The sequence below is a fragment of the Electrophorus electricus genome, chromosome 3, assembly GCF_013358815.1.
Source record: "Electrophorus electricus isolate fEleEle1 chromosome 3, fEleEle1.pri, whole genome shotgun sequence".
In the NCBI taxonomy this organism is placed as follows: Eukaryota; Metazoa; Chordata; class Actinopteri; order Gymnotiformes; family Gymnotidae; genus Electrophorus; species Electrophorus electricus.
This window is the reverse complement of record NC_049537.1, coordinates 10,432,891-10,455,658: the sequence shown is the minus strand read 5'-3', so window position 1 is coordinate 10,455,658 and position 22,768 is coordinate 10,432,891. Positions and strand designations below refer to the sequence as shown.

Here is a 22,768-nt window from a genome sequence, read left to right as displayed (position 1 = left end):
TTATTATTTATAATTATTAATTATTTAAATTAAATAATTTAAATTATGGCCAAGACTTCCCAGGCGTCACCAGGTCATGGCTATTTATCAAGAACCGATCACACATATTAATAATGGCTGCACATTATAAATAAACTTCCATAGGAACTTCCATTTCTGAACAGCATTCAGTTTGTAGTCATTTGACAAAAATGCAGATTAAAACAAAGTATAGCCTATTCTCTGGAAATTTATATTAAAAATATTGCATTATAACGACGTGAACATAAACATAGAGATATTTTAAATATACAATGCATGTATACTGTACGTTCCGGGTGATCGTGATAAGTCACCTTTAACAGTCCGCAAAAGAAATTGTCCTAAAGCGACATCTAGTGGCTCGGGTGAGTATTTTCTAATACATTAAATATTCAAAGTTTTGCCAAACATTGTTTTGGCCGACTATAATTGAACCATGGGACGAATGCACAATGCAGCGAAGTTGTTCAACATTTTGTATGAACTCTAATATTTACTCCATTCCACGCTCAATTCTCTCCAGTTCCGGAATCGGAGTACTGGTTCGCCATAAAGTGTGTAGTGGCTTCGAAAGATCTTATTACTCGTTTGTGTAGGGCGGGCCTTTTATGAGCTGCTGCTACAGGGATACCAAGATGGAAATCCAGGGGCTTGCTGATGCCCAAAACACTCACTACCAACATGGCGCCCCGCGTAAGTCTGCTTTGTCTCCGTTGGGAACAACGACAGAAACTATTTCTAGCTCGATTTTAAAGGAAAATGACAACGCGGATCATTCAGAATCGCACGTTTTGCAAAGCGACAACAACAACAACCGGCCTAGGTCCTCTCTACTTCGCCTGCTGGCAGAAAATGGCAGTGGTTCGTGTCTGTCTCTTTGCCACAAACAGAACGAAAGGCACAGTACGCTGTCACAAAAGGTTCAAGTGGCGAATGTTGAACTTTGTAACTTGAATACGTTGAAGGAGAAAGACTATTTGGAACTGAGCCCGGAGTTTGTAAGGGGTGAGCTAAAATACACCGAGGAAAATGAAGACAGCGTGTTGCAAATGGCGCTGCCCCTTTTCGACGGGGAAGACGGATATGCGGAACATTCAGAGCAACGGCAGTTGTTGGCTGAGGACTTACGGCAACGGCACCAAGACAGTCCCTCCCTGCCGGTGGTGAGAGCGTCGTGCTCAAATGCCAGTGATGGCACGATCGGGCCGTCCATTGGCAAAAACTCGGAGGAATTTTACGTCGTTCTTAACATAGTGCAAGAAAATGGCCTCGGTGACAACAAAGAACGACAAACACGCCAGTCTGAAGAAGGCGAGAAAGTGAACGGTAAGAAAGCAGATTCGGCTAGATCAACGTATGGGCCAGTGGATGTCCAGCACAGAAATTTGACAATCAAAGCCAAATCTTCATCTGTTTGTAGTTTTGGTCATGTCGGTGTCAGTTCCGATCTAACGGGTGAAACTGGAACTGTAGTCAGCGGGAGACAAAGGGTATGTTTTGAGGCCGAGAATGGCAGCATTGTGTTATCGGACGCCAGTGTTGAGAGCGGACATGATGGTAATCAGAAGATGTCTGATGTAATGATGGCCTGCAATAATCTAGTATCGATGGAACAGGCCTCTCGCGAATTGAACGAATGTGACTCTAAGGACGGTACAGCTGTGTTGCCAGAGAGTACAGATACTCCTGAAACTACTGATATGACGGAGGCTAATAACAGTACAGAGTACATCACGGACTACGTGAATCTCGGGACAAACAACGACAGCGTTCCTGATGGGACGTCTGAAACTGCCCACGAAACCTTCTCTGGCACTATTATGATCAATAACCAAAGCATTATCGTGACTATCGAGAATGGAGTTTTGACTCTGGCTGCACCGCCGGAGGGCTATTCCTATAAAGAGGACGGATTGGTAAGTCTGAAAGAACACTTGGGTATGAAAGACCATGAAGACATAGTTCTTCTCAACTATGATAGTGGAACCAAATCTATTGGGAAGATAAGCAATGTTGCGGGGAGCACACAAGACGAGCCGAGTGCCGAGCCGGCAGTTAGCGACTCGGAGCTCACCCTAGCTGACGAATGTTCACTGTCAGAACTTGGAGCCACTCTGGACTCGTGTCCAGCAGTCAAACAAGAGGACGGAACCTTGAGTGCTATGGATGCGAACTCCATAGGACCAAATTCAAAAGGCACACCTATTGAATGTGAGGACGAGCTTCAGCCCATGAGCCTTGTTGGTACAACAGGCTTGGCTAAGAAGGGTGCCTTAGTGACCTACCGCTGCCCTCATCCTGGCTGCTCAAACACTTTCGACAGCCGACAGAAGCTCAAAATGCACCTTGTGTTTCACACAGAAGATCAGCGGCCCTTCAAATGCACAATGGAAGGCTGCGGTTGGTCCTTCACAACGTCGTACAAGCTAAAACGACATCTGCAGTCCCACAATAAGGTCCGACCGTACAGGTGTGAATGGGAGAACTGCGGCCGGCGTTTCACCACCATCTACAACCTAAAAGCTCACGTCAAAGCACATGATCAGGAGGATGCTTTCGTGTGTGAAATCTGCAGTGAGAGGTTTCGCAGTGCCACACGACTCGCCAATCATCAGAGAACGCATTTTGAACCCGAAAGGCCACACAAGTGCGAATTCCCGGGTGAGGATGGTACATCTGCTTGATTTCTCATGGTCACGTTTGAACTGGCTGATGTTCAAGCCTTATATGTCTGTTGTTTGTATTTGTGTGTGTGTGTGTGTGTGTGTGTGTGGTGCTTTCCAGGATGTGAGAAAGCCTTCATCACCTTCAGTGCCCTGTTCTCCCACAACAGAACACACTTCAGAGAGACCGGCCAATTCACCTGTACCTACCCAGGTTGCGACAAGCGCTATGATAAGGCATGCCGCCTCAAAATCCATCTCCGCAGTCACACAGGTGCCAGCACACATGCCCCTGCAATAAACATGCACATGCCAGAACCCTTTACTCTTACACTGAGGGCCCTTTGTTTGTTTCTGCCCGTGTCCTGCAGGTGAAAGGCCGTTTGTTTGTGACTCTGAGTCCTGTGGATGGACTTTTACTAGCATGTCAAAACTGCTGCGACACAAAAGGTTTGTCAGCGTACAGGCATGCGTTTGTTGTCTCGTCTTCATCAACTCCCCTTTTCACACCTGTCTTGCTGCAACTGCCCCGCCTACAGGAAACATGAGGACGATCGGCGGTTCACGTGTCCAGAGGAGGGATGTGGGAAGTCCTTCACCCGTGCCGAACACCTGAAGGGCCACAGCATCACCCACCTGGGCACCAAGCCCTTCGAGTGCCCTGTAGCAGGTTGGCATTGTCAAGTGTCCTCGTTGGTCTGCTTACATGTGATAACACAGACATTTTGCTTCACTTATTGGTCAGACACATCATAAATATGCATTTATGGCAGACAGTTTGGGTAGTGTGTTTAGCAGCGTTGAAGTTGCCTTAGATCATATTCACCCATGTGTGAAATGTAAAGTAAAAGGGTGATTTAGGTCATTTTTGTGTGTTCGTATGCATTTTTGTTTGCAGGCTGCAGTGCTAAGTTCTCAGCACGTAGTAGTTTGTACATCCACTCTAAGAAACACCGCCAGGATGGGTTGTGTCTGAGGAGCAGATGTCCTGTGGCAGGATGCACCAAGCACTTCTCATCTCGCAGTAGTCTCAAAAGTCATATGCTGAAACATCACAACCTCAGCCCAGGTACACACACCCACCAACCTCCATACTGAACACTTAGGACCACAAATGCTTATGTGCATGCTTTTGAGACAGACATTTATTTGCAGTTACACTTCCACAGAAGCAGCTTACACAGCGCTTCTCCATATTCAGTAACGTCCACATCCCTGTTTCATTTCTTCTCCAGATGTGTTGAATCAGCTGGAGAGCACGGCCTCTCTGACACCCAGCTGCGAGCTCACCAGCGCCGCACAGAGCGCCACCGCGCCTGCCTCTGTGGGGACAGAGCTCAGCAGCCTGGACCTTTCCTCCCTGTTCTCCAGCGTGCCCCAGGGGGCCCCGCCGCCGCCCACCGGCCCCGCTGCCCACCCCGGCCCTGCCCCCTTCACCATGGACATGTCGCTCGTCAGCAGTGGCATCCTCACCATAGATCCGGCGTCGGTTGGCCCGCCTCTGGGAGGAGCCAAAGGTGTGGACCCTCTCATCTTGGCGGCGGGGGCGGACATGGGTGCGCATGTGCTGGACGCCGCCCTGGGACCTGGCGGAGGGGGCGGAGTCCTGCAGCAGGCCACGCTGCAATTGGATGACGTGCAGACGGTGAATCCTGAGGCGCTGGGAGCACTCACCGCCCTGGCCATCCAGAGCACGCCGTCAACAGAGCAGCTCCAGGCGCTCAGCTCATCCAGCACCCTGACCGCGGAGTCTCCCTCCTCCTCTCTGTCAGCCTCCCTCGTGCCCTCACTCACCTCCTCCGCCCTGGGCGCCGGAGCCCCTGTGCCGGAGCTGCTGTCTCCCCAGCCGAAGGCAGACATCAGGACCGGTGAGGCAGCTGTAGGACCCTTGCTGAGTGGAGTAGAAGTCCTGACCCAACAGGAGAACAGCAAAGGCATGGGCCAGTTTGTGTTCCCTGGCCACAGCACCTCCTACACTGGGCAGAAAGAGGCAGAGCTGCCCTCAGGCACTCCTTGTCCCTTTATGGTGAGTGTGGAGGATACAAATTTGTATTAGTCACCTGCCTTCTGTCACAAGAATTACACTTCGGTGACATACGAAGAACATTAACACAGAAAATTGTTCATTAAATAACCAATAAGCATTTTATATGTTGAGTTAAATTTTTATGATGCCTTCAAAATACAGTATAACAGAAATCAAACTCCCCTCAACGTTTAGCTCAAGTTCAGGCTCAGTGTTTTGCTGTAATGGTGAATAAGTGCGTCTCGGTGGTGCTGAAGAATAATGTTGTTTCTTTTTCTCTTGTCCCTGGAGGAGAGCAGTGGCTCTGCGCGTACAGACTACAGAGCCATCCAGCTGGCAAAGCGGAGAAAGCAGAAAGGCCCAGCCGCCGGTGCCATCACCTCTGGGGGGACCCAGAGGAAGACCAAGGGTCTGAAGGGCCCCACTGCACCAGGGACTTTGGCTGGTCGCTTCGGAGAAGGAACTGCATCTACCACAGGGGGACTCACTATCCGAGACCCAGTTACTGGAGCCCAGTACGTTCAGATTCAGCTTCTGCAGGTGAGTGAAGATGGAAATGTGTTTTGTTTTTGTTTTTTTAATAACTACGACACGCTCTGAGTCAGTATAGTATTCTCATTTGTGTGTGTATGCTGCACGTGTCTGTGTCTGCTGTGTTTCTGCTCAGGAATGGTGATTCCATTCTTTAACAGCACAGTAATTACTGTACAGCATATGGAAATTTGATTTTATTTTTTTCAGGATGACCCTGCTTCTGATGGAGACTTGGCTTTTCAGCTCAGCTCCCAGACCTCCAGTTCTCACTCCCAGCTAACGGTTGATCTGCCTGTCAACATTCTACAGGTTAAACCACTGCACTTGCATTCATTAACTTCGGATGATAAAATGACTCATATGTTGCTGAAGGAATATTAGGTCTGATTGGTTAGCAGACCATTTGCAGCACAGCCTGGACACTGACGCAGCAGTGGTCAGTGGTGTGGCAAGAGGTTTTGCATGTTGGTGTCAATACGGGGTTGAGTATGGTTAACCATCCAGAAACCGTCAGCAGAAAGTGACCACTGACAGTGAGTATGAAGAGAGCCATAGGTGGGCTTGGAACAACTGTACCGCTTAAAGGTGGGATTGCAATTATTGTGGTTTGACAACCCATCTTATAACATTTTAAGTATTTTAGTTTACAGTATTGGTATACATCTAACTAAGCTCAATATTTCATATAATGTGTAATTACTTTTTTAAATGTTGCTTTATCTATTCTAAGCAATGAGTCTGGTTAGAAATTCCATTCTTTAACAGCTTTCTAAATACTGTGCAGCTTAGTTTAGCCTTCCCTGTTTTATGCAACACATGGAACTTAGCTTTTGCCCAGGGTAATGTAACAATTTTTGTAGCGTGTCTTGTCAGTAGACGGTTCTGCACTGACTTGCGTGTATGTTTCTGATCAGGAGCCTTCAGCCATGACTGAAGATGACAACGGATCCGATAACTCCCAGTTTACTGGCAGCACGATCAACCTGCAGGACCTGGAGTGACTATGCACCAGAGCACCAGCAGGAGACCCTGAGGGCCACACTCATAGTCCTGTCCCTCTCTCTGCCTGTCACACTCTGCCTTTCCGTCTCCTCAAGACATGAAGGAATCTGTTTTGAAGGCATCTCCTCTCTGTGGTGCAATTTTAAAGACTCCACTAATGGAGAATGAAGGGCGAGGCCTTGTCTCTGGGCAGTTTTTAGGAGCTGTTTCTGATCATTGTAGGCCAGTTTGTTTTAGAATTCCTGTTTTTGTATTTATGTTGGAATAATGCAACATAGTTTCCCCTCATCCATTACCACACAACCAGAAGCAAAATACCTTTAACATTTACTTTTTTGAAAATATGTGCTGGTGATATAGCACAATAGTGATTTAGGCACAGACCCAGTATCATGTACTGGTAGAGGTGGAATGCTATGATTGCTAGGAGAAATTCCATATTTTACCTCTCCCTATCTACAGTTCCACTATCACATACTGTTAATGGAATACTGTTGGGTTCAGTTTTATTGGGTGTTAAGCTGTCATAAATTTGTTACAAGAATTCATTGTAACAGTTTGTTATACAGTGCTTAATAGACTACATCCTTTCTTGCTGTGTTTATATGAGACATGGTAATGTTAACAAAACTGCAATGCCTAGTAGGCTTCACATGAATTAGGAATCAAACCTCTTAAAACTGCATATGCCTCTTACCCTATAGTTGTGTAACACTGGGATCTGAGGTGGTTACTAGTTTGTGGAACAGCTTACTTAAGGAAGAAAATGAAGATTTTCAAGCTACTTCTCAGTAGCTGTTTTGACAGGGACATTGTTTCTCAATCTTGAGCTTATGAATTTTTTCTGAAAAGGCATCATCCACAACCATGGAAGAAGTGCTTTCTTACACTTTTTCTGTTATAATTTTCTTTATATTTTTATGGCTTTTGTGTGGTATGTAAAACAAAGATAAAGTTGTTCACATTCTATGTTTATGTATGAAAGTAATATTAAATGCTACTTTTTTATAAAATGCGTACATTTGTAACTTATGAATTTCTGAACATTTGAGATTGTTATAATTATTGGTTCTTGGTGTGAGTGTAAATAAACCTGGCTACCTGTCTTCTAACATGGAATTTCTTCAGTCTTCCTAGGACTTTGCTAAACTTCATTATTATTTTTACATATAAAAAGTAAACTAGCTATTTTTAAAGGTGTTCCCTTTAAATTGGTTCTTATGAAGAAATAAAATTGTGTAGTTGTACATGACAAATTTCATTACGTTACATATTTTCTGCTACTGTCGGGTATGGTTGACTCAGATAGGTTTGGCGTTTTTGTACTGTGATTTTGAGAATTTTGTAAAGAAAATCAGATTAAATGCTAGTATCTAAGTCAGTATATAATAGCCTTATAAAATTGCTAGAATGCCATTCCTTACATCTATTACTCCATGCAGTGCCCTTTCTTCATATATACAAACTACACCTCATTTGCCAAGGCTGTCATCCATGGCAATAGTGATGTCATATTAAAACATATAAATATGTCTATTGTACGTTTCTAAATATCACAGTGTTCCTAAATAAGCCTAAAGAATTTGTGATGCACTTGCAATATGGATGACTTTAAAAAAACCATCTGTAAACAATACGAAGTTAGTAGCAGTAGGGGGTGTGGCTTCATAGCACCATTACCCTTGAAGGCTGAGTAACAGCATGCTGAATGTGAGATAGCAATAGAGAAGGCAGCTAATAGCAGGTTAGTCTGAAAAGGGTCAGTGCACCCTATGTAGTGTACAGGTAATGAAATACAGATTTCTATACTTCTACAGTGTAATATAAAATGCCTGTTATGTTTCTGTAATGCGTTTAGGGGTGCATGGCAAAGTTTATCTTAGGTAAATGATGAAGATAAATTGTGTAGGATGGGGACCCCTATGTCAATGTTTGCATAGGGCCCTGAGAAGGTCAGAACCAGCACTGGCTCCGCACACATTTCAAATAAATTACTTCAAACTCATGGCTATTGGCATTCATGCCTTGTTAGCAGCAATAACCTTTCATGGTGTTGCAATGAGTTCCATAAACCATACACAAGCTTAAGATGACTACATGTTGGTAGAGGTTAGGGGTTGAATTTTTGGTCAAACTAATTGTGAATGTACACGTGTAGGTGTGTCATGGTGCTTTAAGTGAAGAAGTAAAGATAGTCTTCCTTCTCCTTGTCTATGATGTCATCCTGCTGGTTGTTCTTGGGCTTGCGAAGAGGTGGCAGGGAGCGTGGCATCAGCTTCCTTCCCGTCTGCAGAAGGACAGAGAAAGGGAACCTTTCCAATATCTGTAAGCAGACTATACTTTCATAACTTATTAAAGACTTCTCTGTTCTTGCCCTGTTCTGTTATAATTTATATATCAGCGCACTAGAGACTGTGACTCCCAAACTGGGAGAATGGCCCCAACAGATCCCAGGAACAACAGTCGAGATCTCTGTTCAAAAGAGTGCAGTCCTGGGAACAGCTAACATACTAGGCAGAACTCTCAAGCTCATTTTCCCCTTGAACTAACCATTCTCTTGATCTCGGCCTGAGCTCTCTCCAAAGCTTTCTTCCTTCTCTGTTCCTGGTGCTGTTTCTGCAGAAAGAGCTTCTCTTCTTGTAGTCTACATGAACACACAAAGGGAGCAAGTGATTGCCAGGCTCTCAAGCAGATGTTTTCTGGGTGACAGACCAGAAGAGAGTTCCCGTTGGCAGGGAGGCATCACAGATGGTTACTGAACGGACCTGAGTTTCCTCTCCTTCTCCCTGGCTCTTACAGCCATGTTGACCTTGTCAGCAGGAATCATCTCTATGTTGTCCAGCAACATTAACAGCTTGCCCTCAATGGCCATCAGCATATGCACCGTACCCAGGTTGGCAAGCATGTCTCCTGTAAAGCTCCGATACAGCTCCTCCACCTTACGGCCCAGTATGTTCAGAGCGATGTCCTGGCAGAGAGCGAGGCACATGGGGTATGATGGAGGATAAGGAGAGTGATGTACACCAAAACCACAGCAAGAGAGGAGAGGATGCTTAAATGGAAATCAGTTTGTACAATAGAAAGGTTCAATAGAGCAAAAGAACACTTAGAACTACCTGAACTACTTGAAACCACAAGTGGCTCCCATTATAATTCTGTATATAAATGATTTCTTGACTTTTTAATATTAAAAAAGTAGATATCATACAGATACAGCTGTAAACTTATTCAAGTTCCATTTTTTAAAAAGATCTAGAGAAGAAAAAAATGTGTAAATGACTGCTAGTGGGAGTTACATCTTTACAGAGGCTCAGTTCATGGTGATGTGGTTATTTTCACTTTGGATTTGTATATGTACATTTAAACATAAAAATTTATTTCTCTGTGAAGCCTAAGAAGGGTCTGTGAAGTAATCACTTGGTTATATATTTAATGAGCATTTTAAAAGATGTGAACATATTCAACAACACAGTCTTACCTCTTTTGTTTTGTTTTGTCCAAAGTTGGCCATTTTGACTTTGACCTCTATTTCAGCAGTTCTCTCTTTCTCTTCCTTAATGGTCTTCATTATAGCATCAATCTGCTGCTTACGCTGGCTTATCTCATGTTCCCTACAGGCACACATAAATTTACACAGAATACTGAGGGTCAAATGCATATTGTGAGGTTCTCCTCACAATGTACCTGTGCTGCATGGTTTACTATTCCTTCCGCTCCAACACAGCCATTGTAAACTCACAATGGGCTTTGTTTATTAGCTGATGAGTTAGGTGTGTTGGGAAAATGCAAAACACTGCAATGTGCAGTGCAGGGCAAGATTAAACTACCACAATCAACCACAAACCACAACCACAAACAATATTATACCGTAAAATTACAAATAATATATCCATAATGAATTATATAAGTTCTTTGTGAGCTTACATGTTGTTCTCAGTTTGTTCCACGGTCCGTGTGAGCTCCTCGAGGCTCTCCTCAATCTCCTTCACGTTCTCGAGCAGAGAGAGGTTCTGTTCCCTCAGCTCCTTCTGAATGTGCAGCAGCTGTTGGGGCTCAGTGAAGTAGAGTTCTGGCTCTTCCTGCAGGGAGTGCAAAACGTGAAAAAAGAAAAACCGGCATAAAGGATCAGAAGGCGATATAATAGTAGTTTTCCTGAAGAAAAACAGGAATGGTGATGAATCGTGAGGTTTGATAGCTACGTGTATTGGTGCATTTTCAGTAGAAAACGAAAGGCAATATTCATAATATACCCAGAGAGTAAAACTAACGTAAAAGTGTAAAAGGTAGTTCTCTTTTTGTTACTCGTGCTCCTGTTTATCGTTTCAGATCAGTTGAAGGGCTACCCTGCATACTCATTTCTACAAAATGCTCATTTTAAGTTTCATTGTCAAATTGGATAAAATGGAACTTCCCTTTCAGCATGTGCCTATAATAGATTAGCAATCGATCTGGATTTGATTCAAACTGACCTCAGAGTCAGAGCTGTCTGTTTCAAACGGAGAACTCCTACAATTAACCAAAGAAACAGATAAGAGACCTTAGTGAAATGTGTATACAGTGCATCACATGTGAATGAACACAAGTGTCTTGGAGTGTGTGCTATACACACATTTTTGAGGAATTCTGAAGAGTTGACTTCACACTGTGTCTGGATGGAGCCCTGGCCTCACGAAGTGGTAGCAGCTCTCGAGACCCAGTCGAGCTTTTTTCTCTGCCTACGTTTAAGCATGAGATTCAGGTGTGGAAATAGAGCAGGTCAGGTGTGGCTATTTGAAGATGTTACATCTAACTAATCACCATATCCCATGTCTTGACATCAACCATAGCATTTCAGTCATAATGATAATTAAATGCCCACCATCTAATTTATCTGCCACTTTTATCCAAAGCAATTTGCAATTATGACTGAATACAACTTGAGCAACTAAGGGTTAAGGGCCTTTGCTCAGGGGCCCCAACAGCAGCAACCTAGTAGTGGTGGGACTTGAACCAGCAACCTTGCACTTACAAGTCAACTACCTTAACCACTGAGCTACCACTGATTATTACCACAGTAATGATCTGCATACCTTTTACTCAGCAGAAGGCTACAACATACATATGAGCACTAACAAATCACAAGATTTGTTGTGGGTTATAAGCACCTTATCCGGTTCCTAAGCTAAAAGGTTCCTGGTGAGCTTTGTTAGGTCCCTTTATTCAAAACATTGAATAAAGATCTAAAACCTGAAAATAAGGTCAAAATGCATCACAACACATTATCTCATGTATTTTTAAAATGTCATAAAGCTTTTGGCTATCACCATGTGAAGTAATGTGATCACCATGATATCTGTGTGTCATTATACCGCCCTTGTCTGATGAATTTTCTACAGTGACCACGTACGTATGTCCGGCAGGGAGGTCTTCTTCCCTGTCTTTGTCTCACTGCTCTTCCCTTCACTCTCTTTCTCGCTAACGGAAGAGGCTGAGTTAGAGCCTCTCTTTTTTGCTCTCTGAATTTCCTGCCACTCAGGAGGAGAAAGCTTAAACAGGACGTCCTTATAGTGTTTGTACTCTTGCAGTATTTCCTCATATTGAGCGATGTCACTGGAAGAGGGAAGAATGAACAAACGAATGAATGAATGAATGATAAGAGTATGAAATGAAGAAACATTTTCCCCCACAATGCTAATGGTATTAATAAAGAGACTAGCACATTCTCATACTTGCTTCCACTATTTTTATTTGCTGGCAATATCTTTGCATGAAATATTCCTAGTCAAAAGCAATGTGCTAAAATTACTAAAATTTGCAATACCTATATTTCATATTTATTTGAGATATTCACTTAATTCCATATAATAACCTCTGAGCAGCTTCTTTTAAGTGTATGTCTGAAGTGAAGTAGCTACCTCTTAATGGCCATTATCTTGGCAGTGATCCTCCTGATTTCATCTAGTTTCTCCATCTTGGCATTGCTCTCCTGCTCTGCACTAAGTATATATTCACACACACACAAACACAAAGTCACATACATGTATTAGGACAGAGTTTCAGGTAAATTGTATCTGCAGTCATGTACCTTTCACATAAATATCCCAATTACCCTTTATATATATAAGAGCAGTAAAGGTATCACCATAGAGGTTAGTATTGGTGGTGTCATTATTTACTGTCAAAACATCGGTGATGTCTAGCTTTTCAAAAAAACATTTTCATTGTCAGTTTATTGTTTAGTTCTTAGCATTGTCTCTTCAACAGCAACAAAACTTAAGTTCTTATAAGTACCTTACGAATAATAACATACTCTATGCATTGTATAGCCCTGTGTGATTGTATATTGTTGTGTAATGTGAGCACTAATTAGCACTTAATCATTTCAGGTGTTTAAAATATCCTTGGGCAAAATATAGTTAATACTTAATTTTAATAATAATTTAGGAACAGAAAACCAAAATAATGATATAGACTTATCCTTCTCTTTATATTGGGGGAGTATGTGTGTTGTAGCACATACTCCAAATATTAGTAAATAGCTGTTTTATGTTAACAAAACCTTTGCAGGTTTTTATATTACCTAACTAAAACACTGAAATTAAAAATATTTCAAAATAAGGCAAGGTGTTCCTAGACTTTTGACAGAAAAGGTACATTTTAGGATATATATATATATGTGTGTGTGTGTGTGTGTGTGTGTGTGTGTGTGTGTTTGCAAGAAGCTATCAGTTTTGTTACAGTTCTATGGCCTCCATGGCATTTGTATGGCTTTCTAGGAGAAACGCTTCAAACAAGATGTTGTCCTCCTCTAGGTGTTTTTCAGCTCTTGCCAACTCCTCCTTTTCACGATCTGACACCTCCTTTAGCTGCTGGATCTGTTCTCTCTTTATTGCCAGAGTGTGCTAAGAGAGAGAGATGCGAGAGGAGGAGTATGTGGGGTGGGGGGGGGGTGGTATAAAATAAAGAGTGATGTTTTATGTAATAGGGAAACAAAGAACAGAAATATTAGGAAACATGCTGAATATAGAAAAACCCAGAATGAGCAAAGCAACCGCGGCAGGCAGTTGACCACAAATACAAGGCATGAAACGTCATCTTACCTCCAGGTAGAACAACTCTCGCTTCCCATTAATGAACTCACGTACGGTATCTTTTCCAATGTTATGATCTAAAGCAGAATAGCAATCTCTCACTAGAAATAAATGACATCTTAATGCACAATGCAGCAGTTCTGATTGGCACAGGTGCCAAGCAAGTTCATATGCAAACCAAATGTTTTGGTTTCATGTTTTTTTGCAGTGAAGTGAATTGCAGCTAAGGAAGTGGGCAGTATGTGAGTCTATTCCTTTTGCACACATTCATGTCTCACTTCTCATGACAAATTTGCATGCAGGTGTGTCTTGGAGAAGCTGGGCAGTGGTGCGTGGGTGGGTTGGAGCATGGTCTTTTTCTTCCTCCAGGTCCTCTCTTAGAGTCTTCCTCAATTCTGACTGCCTGGCCCTCATTCTGCCTTTGTAGGTCATCTTCTCATGGACAGGAAGTTGCAGTTCTCTCTGGTATTACCACAAACACAAGGGGCATCATAATAATATGTGTGTGTGGGGGGGATGTACACATGTGTTTATGTCTGTGCGTGCACATGAGCATGTGTGTTTGAGTAGTGCACGTGTAGACATGATTTCTCATTTGATACAACCCATAAATTCTATGTAGGTTAAAAGAGGATTTTGTTTCGAACAAACTGAAGGTACAATCATACATTACTAATAGGTAAAAAAAAAAAATAAATAAATAAATTTATATATATATATATATATATATATATGTGTGTGTGTGTGTGTGTGTGTGTGTGTGTGTGTGTGTGTGTGTGTGTGTGTGTGTGTGTGTGATCGAGTGACATAACTGTGAAATGTATAAATTATGCTTTGCTCTAATATTTTGCATGTAATTAACTTTTATAGCACCTTGTCTAAATTAAACACTACTAGCTGCAGGTAATTACAACACTGATTAACTTGTTCACTGAGATACAGTAACAAGCATTGCAATAGTGACTTAGTTTTTGTTATTAATATGATGTACAATAGACCATTACACGTGTGATTTAAAAAAAAAAAGTCAATCAAAGGCCAAGGGAGATTTTAAGCAGCCTGCTAAGCTTATGTAATATGGGCAAGGCCGAACACACGCTTCATGCCTGGCTTGAGTGAACAGAACTCTAGCTATTATGCTAAACCTTCACTGACTATTTTGTTAGAAACCAATTTACCCATGAACATGATGTGGGTCAGCAAACAATAATGAGTGTTGACTGGTTACCTATAAGGGCACTTACTGTTTTTTTCTGAGCTTTCTCTGTGTTTCTGATGAGAAACATGTTGTCTTTGGGGATCACGAAAGGGTTCTGTTGTGTCCTGACCCCATGAGAGCCACTTTCTACACAAACACACAAATACACACACAAAGTACATATACTCCTGTTCGCATTTAAGACTGGATCACAACTTCTCCCAAATGCATAAATGAATTAATTTAATTTCGTAATTTTAATGTCTTAATTTTTACAGTAATGGACAGCCACGTGAAGAAGATGGCCACGCTTACTCTGCGTTGCAGGCACCGATAACAGCATCGTGCAAACAGCAGATTGTAGGTGGATAAAATGAGCAGGTATCTGCAAAACAAATCAAATACATTTTAAATTCGTAAAATTAATTTCATTATTCACGTTTATTTAATTAAATTATTCTGTAACTATATGAAATAACCGTATTACCTAAAAGCAATGTTTCGTTAGTTCAATGTATATCATTTAAGAATCTGTTTAATTTTGAGCTTTTAAAATCAATCCCGTTACAAGGACGGGATTACAAGCGTACTGCAAGAACTTACCTAATGTATAAACGTCCTATCCTCACTGATATGAGCGAAAGAACCGAACTTTTCGAGCGAGGTCTTTGAACTCCTCACTCGACTAATTTTCTTGGCAGTTCAAAGTTTGTGTTCTGTTACCTTGGAAACATCATTTGGCTTGTTCTGTATTTGAACAACAGGTGGCACTGCATCATAACATACATCATTCTGTCCTGTAACAGTTTAATTCATCAGTTTAATTCATCAATCGTTCTATTAATTCCACTCATTCATTGTTAATTTCTTGCTGAATTTCCTGAGTTTCCTTGTCATAAGGAGACTTTTCTTATAGCGTTTTTCTTCATAGCGTTCTTTTTCATTCCCAGTGTACAGCCACATGTGAAAGCAACAAGTTTCTCATTGCGCGCATTTAGATGCTACAACTACCTTCATTAGTTTCTTTAATAATGTCCACTCTGGCCTTGGGAAACTGTAATTTTCTTGTTCTGTTCTCTTAGCCAGCAGTGAAGGTGATGTCTATGGATGATGGTTTCTCGCAGTCATAGAGTACTCAACCATATAACTGATGACAGATTGAAATGTGTGGTGGAGCATGGGTGTTGGTACAGTGCAATTAGGACATCTTGCAATATACCTACACACACTCTCTCTCTCACACACACACTCTCTCGGTCACTGTTTCCCTCACACACAAACACATTCACTTTTCTTTGAATAACTGAATGCTCTTCTTGAAGTCTTAGAGAAAATATTTTGAAATGGTGTGTCTAAATTACATGTACATATATTTATTAATAACCTCTGAGGTCTAACACATCAGTGTGAAAAAGCATGTTGTGATACTATAGAATTTAAAATAAAAATATATAACACTATATACAGATAACTATATATTGATTACAACATTAAAGAATAACCTGAAAGTCAGTGGATCTTGCCTTCATGTTTGTTTGCTGATCAGAGGATTTTACTGTGAGTTATACAGTGCATTTTAGTAGTTCTACATGCAGTGCAAGATGTATGTGATTATCTGCTCATGCATGTTCACACACACACACACAAAGTGGTGCTTTTGTGGGGTCATTCCCAGTCTCCCATAAGATGAAGAGCGATTGCTCCACTGTTAGCACTAAAAGCACTTGGCACAGATTTGTATAAAATTGCAGCAATACTGATTTGCAAAGCCACCATTTCAAAATTTACAGTTCAAGGTCAAGGTTGACAGATGTCTGAAAACCAGTTTTTGTGTATGTGTAAGATGTTCAGCTAAAACTTTTATTTGCATGTGGCACTCTGCCTCAGCAAAGAATAGGTTTTTTTTTCATGAGTTCTCCAGGTTCACCCACTTCCTAGAGTTTCCTAGTGCTAGAGTTTCTTCATAAAACCCTAAAGTGCTTGCTTCATCTCTTAGATTACTCTAGAACTGATTGTATCAGCTGTTAATATTCAACATATCAAAACAAGAGACACATTTTTACATTCAGTAGGTTTTAATCTCTTTTTTTTACACTTTTACAAGTATCCTAAATTATTTAAAACCATAAACTGTCATGTAAGTCCTGCAGCCTGTGGCTCTGATCAGAAGGTAGCACATAACCCACAATACTGGGGTTACAAGGCTCTCATTCTGTGTCCAACATGCCTGGCTTCTGTGGATGTCTCTGGTCCCAAGCCTAGCTCCCAACTAAGAATTAATTAGATCTCATTCAGATGCAGTGTTATCAATGTATGACGTAAACAATTCACTCACAGCTAGGATTTCTTGTCCATCCATATTTCAGTCATTTCATAAACATTCTAGCCTTGTAGGTGGATTATTGTTATAATCTCCTGCAAATATCTAAAAATAATCTAAAATAGCAGGGATGAGGATGATGGATGTATCCAGGAATAGTAGTGATTCTGGGAAGCTCCATGTCTTTGGCTATAGTTCTTACTTAGACAGCAAAACAGCCCACAGGAGACTTGTGTTAATTTATGTGTTTATTTGAGAGATTATGTGGGTTGAAATGAAATGGCCTTGTTTACAGCACATAATCAGACAGGTTTATTTGCATGTGTTGTGTAGCTGATGAATCATGCAACTGAGATGTTAATGGAGTTTTTTTGAGTGATTATCAGGTTCTTTGTATATAATTGTGCAGATGAACCTTTGCTTGTGCCTTCAACAACTTTTTGTGAGTTTCGTTCCTTCACTGTGCATGACTACTGGATTCAGCGATACAGCCATGCAGTAGCTAATGAGTTGCTTAGAATCAAGGGGGGTATGGATCCTGCTGTTTTGTTGTTGTTTTTTTTACAGAGGGTAGCACCTCTGGCTACTGGCAGGGTGTGTTGATTGAGCAGTCATCTTCTTCTACCTGCTCCAGGTCAAATTGCACTGAAAAATATTTGTTATGTCAAATACAGATATTGTGAAAAAGACTTGGAATATCTTCTGCATACATTCCACCTTGTTTTCTCAAATATATATATGTGCCATTGCCCATTCGCAGTCATGATTGCTTCACTCTGATTAAAAGCATTATGTGGAGTGTATGTCGGTGTGTAACTAGGCCAAAGGCAAGACTCTAATCCCTGAGACAGACGGTCTGCTGTGTTGGAGTAAGGGGCTATCTGTGTCTGAGTGTGCTAAGCCCTCCACCAGGGACCATCTGGGTGACCCTCAGCACAACACAACTCAAAGCACAGCTGTGTTCTACCCATTAGCAGGTTATAGCAGGTCAGAGGAAAGCTTTCGTTCCTTGGCACATGTGTACATGCGTGTGTCTGTAAGCATGTTTGTGTGGGTACATGGCAATTCGAGCAATTTGTTAATAATACTGTCCATGATTAGCTAACAAATGAATTCAAAGGCATCGATATTCCAGGTTAAAACTAATTGATTGTCCCAGCGCTTGAAGAAACACATTTCACAGAACCAGCAGAGAACAGCCATGTAGGCCTGCGTCTGCTGGTCTGCTCTTTCTGCTCGCTTGCGTGTATTTTGGTGACCTTCACTGGGTGGAGAGGAAACAACAGGGCTAAATTAAAACACCCTCTGAGACAATTATGTGAATATTCTTAATTACTCAGTTTCCCCAGAATAACCTTGACATAGGATGCTCTCACATCACCTTAGAATGACGAAACTAACATGGCATTCAAGTGCATTAAGAGTTCAGTTTTTCTTGCCTCTGTGAGAGTGGCCGTTGACAGTGACCTGTGTTTATCCACCCCTATGCAGACTGGCCAGCATTTACTCACTCATGTTCGGATTACACTACTTCACTCTGGGTGACTCCAAACTTTGACTTCTGTGTAGCCTATCATGCTGACAGTATTGTCCCCTACTGTGCCTTCTGGTAAATGACATGTGGTACATAACATTTCCTAGGTAGGTTACGACTGCTTGTACTCTTCAATTTCTTTTTGGATAACACGTAATATCAGTGCTGGGGGTAGCTTTGGTGCAACGTTATACATTCCCTCGACTGAAATGCATGCCGAATAACATTTTAAAAAAATTTTTTACAGATACTTTTTGGTGATGGAAATGGCCTTTGGCTCCCCTGAGATATCCGCACATATCTCCACATGCAGTTTTTCTACTGACGACAGCCATGGAGACCAGCCCTCCGCAATTGCTGACCAATGACAACGCGTATTCGGGACGAGCCTTCGCAGCCTGCCTCTCATTCTCGCCTCGATAACACGCTGTGTAGTCATGTGACCCTAATATAGTACAACCACCGAGCAGTGGATCTGGCCAGTCTGTGGCAACATCGTACGGAGTGCCTCAAGGGCAAGTAGCCCATTAAGGACGTATTTTTACTTGTTATTATATTTAGGAGTGGTTCAAAACTGGAAATAATTCACCGGATATATAAATGCTTCCTGGAAAGGGGGTAAGAAACTTGCTCTTTTCGTTTCTCTGCATTTTGCTTGGCACGTCTTCACAAGAAAGCATGGGCGTGCGTGTCGATTCTGTTTTCATATGCTGCAGCATGCGCGCCGCCTTGGACGAAAACATGTTGACGTGAAGAGGCCGTTACCGTTATCTCACGCGGCGATTACTTTTGCATCTCGCGTCGGGGGTTTGAAATCCTCGTGGCTTCGTGTCGTCGGAGTAAATACCATTATGTATATAATGACACGATCTGTCCATATGATCGAGTCGAACACCATTTCGTCGAGCTTCTGACGTTAGAAAATAAGACCCGTAGCTCGCCACGCGGCAGTAGACAGAGGATGTTTTTTTCATTTGCAGCATATCCTACTCTAATTACGTGTGATTAAACCCAAACACACGCAATCAGAATACACTGTTTAAAAATTAACACCTATTTAAATGTATAGTTTTGGCGATTTAAATATTTTAAATAGTTTCCCATACCTTGCACAGGTAGTGAGTAACAACGTAATAATTTGCGATCCTTCATTTAAAGTAGACCAAAGGGAATGACAGTCAGTTAGCGATATAATAAAACCGACTAATGGATAATTGCACTGTTGACCAGCATGTGTAATCTCTTTACGCCCACCGTCACTGAATGAAGTTAATCTATTGCATTTAATGTAACGTAAGTAGCACACACGGATGATTTATGCACTATTAAAAGGGCTGAGCTCTCTTCTGCCTCATGCGGTCGTCAATGTTGATCATGTTTGACAGCTTTTCAGTGGCGCGCAGAGGTTACTCTCGGTCACCGGGAAGCGAAGGGGAAAATACGTTGGCTGTCGTACAGGGGCGCGTGAGTACAGCAGTTTGTTGATTAAACAACTCTTGTCCTATCGTTATAGCTAAAACTATGAATGTAATGAAATACAGAAATATTATTTGATATGATTTTAGCAGTCTATTCCACCGCCTGTCTTGTGGTATAAATAACCAAAGAAAATAAGATAGTCTGTGTCTTCAGTGGAACACATGGTAAAAGCGCTCTGAGCCTGGGAAGCAGTCCCCTGCAACGAAAGATTTGAAGTTGTTTTGCCTGCTATGAAAACAAAACTAATCTAACTTATCCTTCAGTGCAATGCTTCAGAGACACCCGATATTCAGAGAAACCTGATAGCACCGAACTATAAGCTAAATTGTACTCGGTGGTGTGATTTAAGTCGGTTATTTTTAATCGTGTCGACTGTTTGAAATAAGAGTGGGGAACACGTTCGCCTTGCGAACGCTCTTTAGGGAAACGCTGTCACGGAGACGGTGTGCGTTCTTGTAATGGAAACAAGCAGAATTTCATACTTGACATACTTCAAAATCGCGAACCCGAGCACAGCCCTAGCGAGCTACTATGATAATAGATCGGGAGATAGTTAATAAATCTGCATTCCGTCACGAGTTACTGAGTGGTCATGTTGCGTCTCATCTCCACCTTGTCTGTGAGCATTAAGGATAGACGAGTAATATTTTGTGAATAATCTCTATTATTTAAAATGTACATATTTAAGATGAAAAAAAATTGTATAATCTGACCTTTGTTTCTTATTCTCTCGGTGTAGGGGCAACCTGGAGTTTCCAGTGTATGTGAAAAGCACACTGCTTTGTTCTAGCTGTGGGAGTGAAGCTGTTTCACTTCACTTGGATTTCATGACTTCCTTATAGCCTGGAAATAACACTGAATTTATTCTGCCATTCATAAAGACAGGAGTAGTTCAAACATATCTGGATAAATCCAGGGAATGGTGGATCATTTCCTCCCGATTGAGGAGAACTTCCTGTCTTACAGTGGCATAGACCCTGCTTCACCTCTTGTGTACCATCTGTCGGACATGGTGTCAGACTCGGGGACCTATCAGGTGATGCCGTCACCATTCTCTGAGGATGATGTCAGTGACGCGTCGAGTCTGTGTTCCTGTTCCTCACCCGATTCCCAGGTCCTGAGCTCCAGTTTCGGGAGTTCATCTAGTGCTGAGAGCCAGGACAGCATCCTCAACTTCTTGCTATCCCAGACTTCCCTGGGGGGTGGAGGTGGCAGCAGTGCTGGGGTGTGTGCTGTAAGCCCAACTCCCCTAGCAAGTATCCTTTGGGACTCACAGAGAGACAGTGTGAAAGAGGAGAGCTTTGACTTTCCGATATGGTCCTCCTCAAACATGGAGGAGACACATGTTGAGCCTTTCCAGCCCACTCTGGAGGAAATTGAAGAGTTCTTGGAAGAGAACATGAATGGGGTGGTGTCCCTCAAGCACGAGCCTAGAGAAGATGGTTCACCGCTGGGCTTGGAGTTAGAGCTGGAAATGGGATTTGGAACAGGAGTGGAGGTCATGGAAGAGGTATCACCCAGAGTACTAATGAGAAATACCTCTGGGTCTGAGCAGTATTCTGACCAAACTGTGCCAGTGGCCAACCTCCCGTCCATCTCCACAATTGGCAACAAGACCAAAAGCGCAAAAAGTACTCCAGGTATTCCAGAACCAAGCACAGAGGCACAGGTTGTCATAAAGAAGGAGGTGCAAAGCAGGCCTGTCTCTACTGAGGATAGCAGTAACACCAGTGCTGGATTGCCTGTAATTCTCCAAATCCAACCCATTCAGATCAAACAAGAGAATCAGGGACTCAGTGGGACTGCCATGGTTCCCACAGCAACTCAGGCCTCAGCCCCTGCCACAGACATTAAAATCACTCAACTGCTGCTGAATATCCAAGGACAGACCTTTGCACTTGTCCCGCAGTTCCTCTCCTCTTCCCCCTCCTCATCTTCAGCTGTCCCTAATTTCAACGGTTCGCCTAAATTTGTGCGGATAGCTCCTGTGCCCATTGCGGCAAAGCCTGTTGTGAGTGGAGGGGATGGTGCTGGCTTGGGTGGGATTCAGGGAGGACTCCTGGCAGGTGGAGCACAGAAGTTCCAGAAGAACCCAGTGGCGGATCTTATCAAAATGCACAAGTGCAACTTCCCAGGCTGTGCCAAGATGTACACCAAGAGCAGCCATCTTAAAGCTCACCTGAGGAGACACACTGGAGAGAAACCGTTTGCCTGTAACTGGCCTGGCTGTGGATGGAGGTGAGGATGTATTTGTATTGATGGGCTGGGGCCCATGGGTGGTGGGCTGTCGACATTTCTCATAGCATTGCAGATTCTTTGGAAATAAGGGCATATATCTACTCAAAGTGTATTTCTCAATAAAAAGAAGTCTCAAGTATAGGTCAATGAGCCTGTCAATGAGTGCTGACAGACCATATTAGTGGGTATGTGGCAGTGTAGGGCCAAGTAAGTCATTTTCTGTGTAGGGCACGCATTCCCTTCTAGGTCACTGGATCTTTGGATTACATATCTTTCTTTCTCTGTCTGAGACATGCATACATACACAAACAGGCACATGGATTTGTACACAGTCATCTATTGCATTTGCAATTATTTTTATGAAATTTGTTTGATGCATCACTATTACAGGCTGTATTATATTTTTGCACCTTTGTGTGAGGAATAGTGCTTAGTTCCACTAATTCCCAAATGTATTTCAGCTCTTTCAAGCCAGTCACTCTTTTCCATCATGAGAATTCTGGAAATATGTATTCATCATGATTGAAACACATTCGGCCCCTGCACTGCACTGTCCTGTCCTTGACCTGAATAGCTTGAGTCTTTTTTATTCCCTGAAAAGGAATACTTAGAGAAACAAATAGATGAAACAAGAATGCAGTATTGCACATTCATTCATTAAATTGGGATTAAAGAAATAGGTT

General features: G+C 42.3%; 3 protein-coding genes across 7 annotated transcripts in view; 2 read left to right on the top strand and 1 right to left on the bottom strand.

Moving 5' to 3' along the window:
• The first annotated feature begins 474 nt into the window (after positions 1 to 474).
• On the top strand, positions 475 to 7,358 carry si:dkey-156n14.3 (zinc finger protein ZXDC). The gene is made up of 9 exons (XM_027016757.2): positions 475 to 2,682; positions 2,806 to 2,958; positions 3,056 to 3,134; positions 3,224 to 3,354; positions 3,583 to 3,753; positions 3,920 to 4,710; positions 5,002 to 5,250; positions 5,452 to 5,553; positions 6,159 to 7,358. The coding sequence occupies exons 1-9, from the start codon at positions 630 to 632 to the stop codon at positions 6,243 to 6,245; spliced, it is 3,816 nt and encodes a 1,271-aa protein (XP_026872558.2). The 5' UTR covers positions 475 to 629; the 3' UTR covers positions 6,246 to 7,358.
• cfap100 (cilia and flagella associated protein 100) lies at positions 5,920 to 15,209 on the bottom strand. Its single transcript, XM_027016758.2, has 15 exons — positions 15,118 to 15,209; positions 14,830 to 14,899; positions 14,561 to 14,661; positions 13,595 to 13,778; positions 13,326 to 13,393; positions 12,964 to 13,127; positions 12,141 to 12,221; positions 11,633 to 11,835; positions 10,856 to 10,961; positions 10,716 to 10,752; positions 10,171 to 10,325; positions 9,725 to 9,857; positions 9,012 to 9,214; positions 8,797 to 8,890; positions 5,920 to 8,533 (listed from the first exon to the last, which is right to left on the bottom strand). Exons 2-15 carry the CDS (start codon positions 14,855 to 14,857, stop codon positions 8,420 to 8,422), a joined length of 1,671 nt encoding a protein of 556 aa, XP_026872559.2. The 5' UTR covers positions 14,858 to 14,899; positions 15,118 to 15,209; the 3' UTR covers positions 5,920 to 8,419.
• A 3,628-nt stretch (positions 15,210 to 18,837) lies between these two features.
• Positions 18,838 to 22,768, top strand: part of LOC113581538 (Krueppel-like factor 15) — a 43,391-nt gene continuing 39,460 nt past the window's right edge. For 4 of the 5 annotated variants that reach the window (XM_027016750.2, XM_027016748.2, XM_027016752.2 and 1 more), the window contains exons 1-2: positions 18,838 to 18,986; positions 20,587 to 22,085. In XM_027016750.2, coding sequence (XP_026872551.2) covers positions 20,767 to 22,085 — 1,319 coding nt within the window. In that variant the 5' untranslated portion in view covers positions 18,838 to 18,986; positions 20,587 to 20,766. Of the gene's footprint in view, positions 18,987 to 19,753; positions 19,833 to 20,586; positions 22,086 to 22,768 lie in introns of all 5 variants that reach the window. The other variant, XM_027016749.2, reaches the window with a different exon arrangement.

What these genes read in the sequence shown, in the direction of transcription:
- si:dkey-156n14.3 (XM_027016757.2), top strand. Translation starts at nt 630, where the DNA reads ATGAGCTGCTGCTACAGGGATACCAAGATGGAAATCCAGGGGCTTGCT. An exon ending in ACACAAGTGCGAATTCCCGG is followed by an intron (nt 2,683 to 2,805) that starts GTGAGGATGGTA and finishes GGTGCTTTCCAG; the next exon opens with GATGTGAGAAAGCCTTCATC. An exon ending in CTTCGAGTGCCCTGTAGCAG is followed by an intron (nt 3,355 to 3,582) that starts GTTGGCATTGTC and finishes TTTTGTTTGCAG; the next exon opens with GCTGCAGTGCTAAGTTCTCA.
- cfap100 (XM_027016758.2), bottom strand. Translation starts at nt 14,857, where the DNA reads ATGCTGTTATCGGTGCCTGCAACGCAGA. An exon ending in GAGAGTTGTTCTACCTGGAG is followed by an intron (nt 13,128 to 13,325) that starts GTAAGATGACGT and finishes TCTCTCTCTTAG; the next exon opens with CACACTCTGGCAATAAAGAG. An exon ending in AAGATAATGGCCATTAAGAG is followed by an intron (nt 11,836 to 12,140) that starts GTAGCTACTTCA and finishes TCCCTCTTCCAG; the next exon opens with TGACATCGCTCAATATGAGG.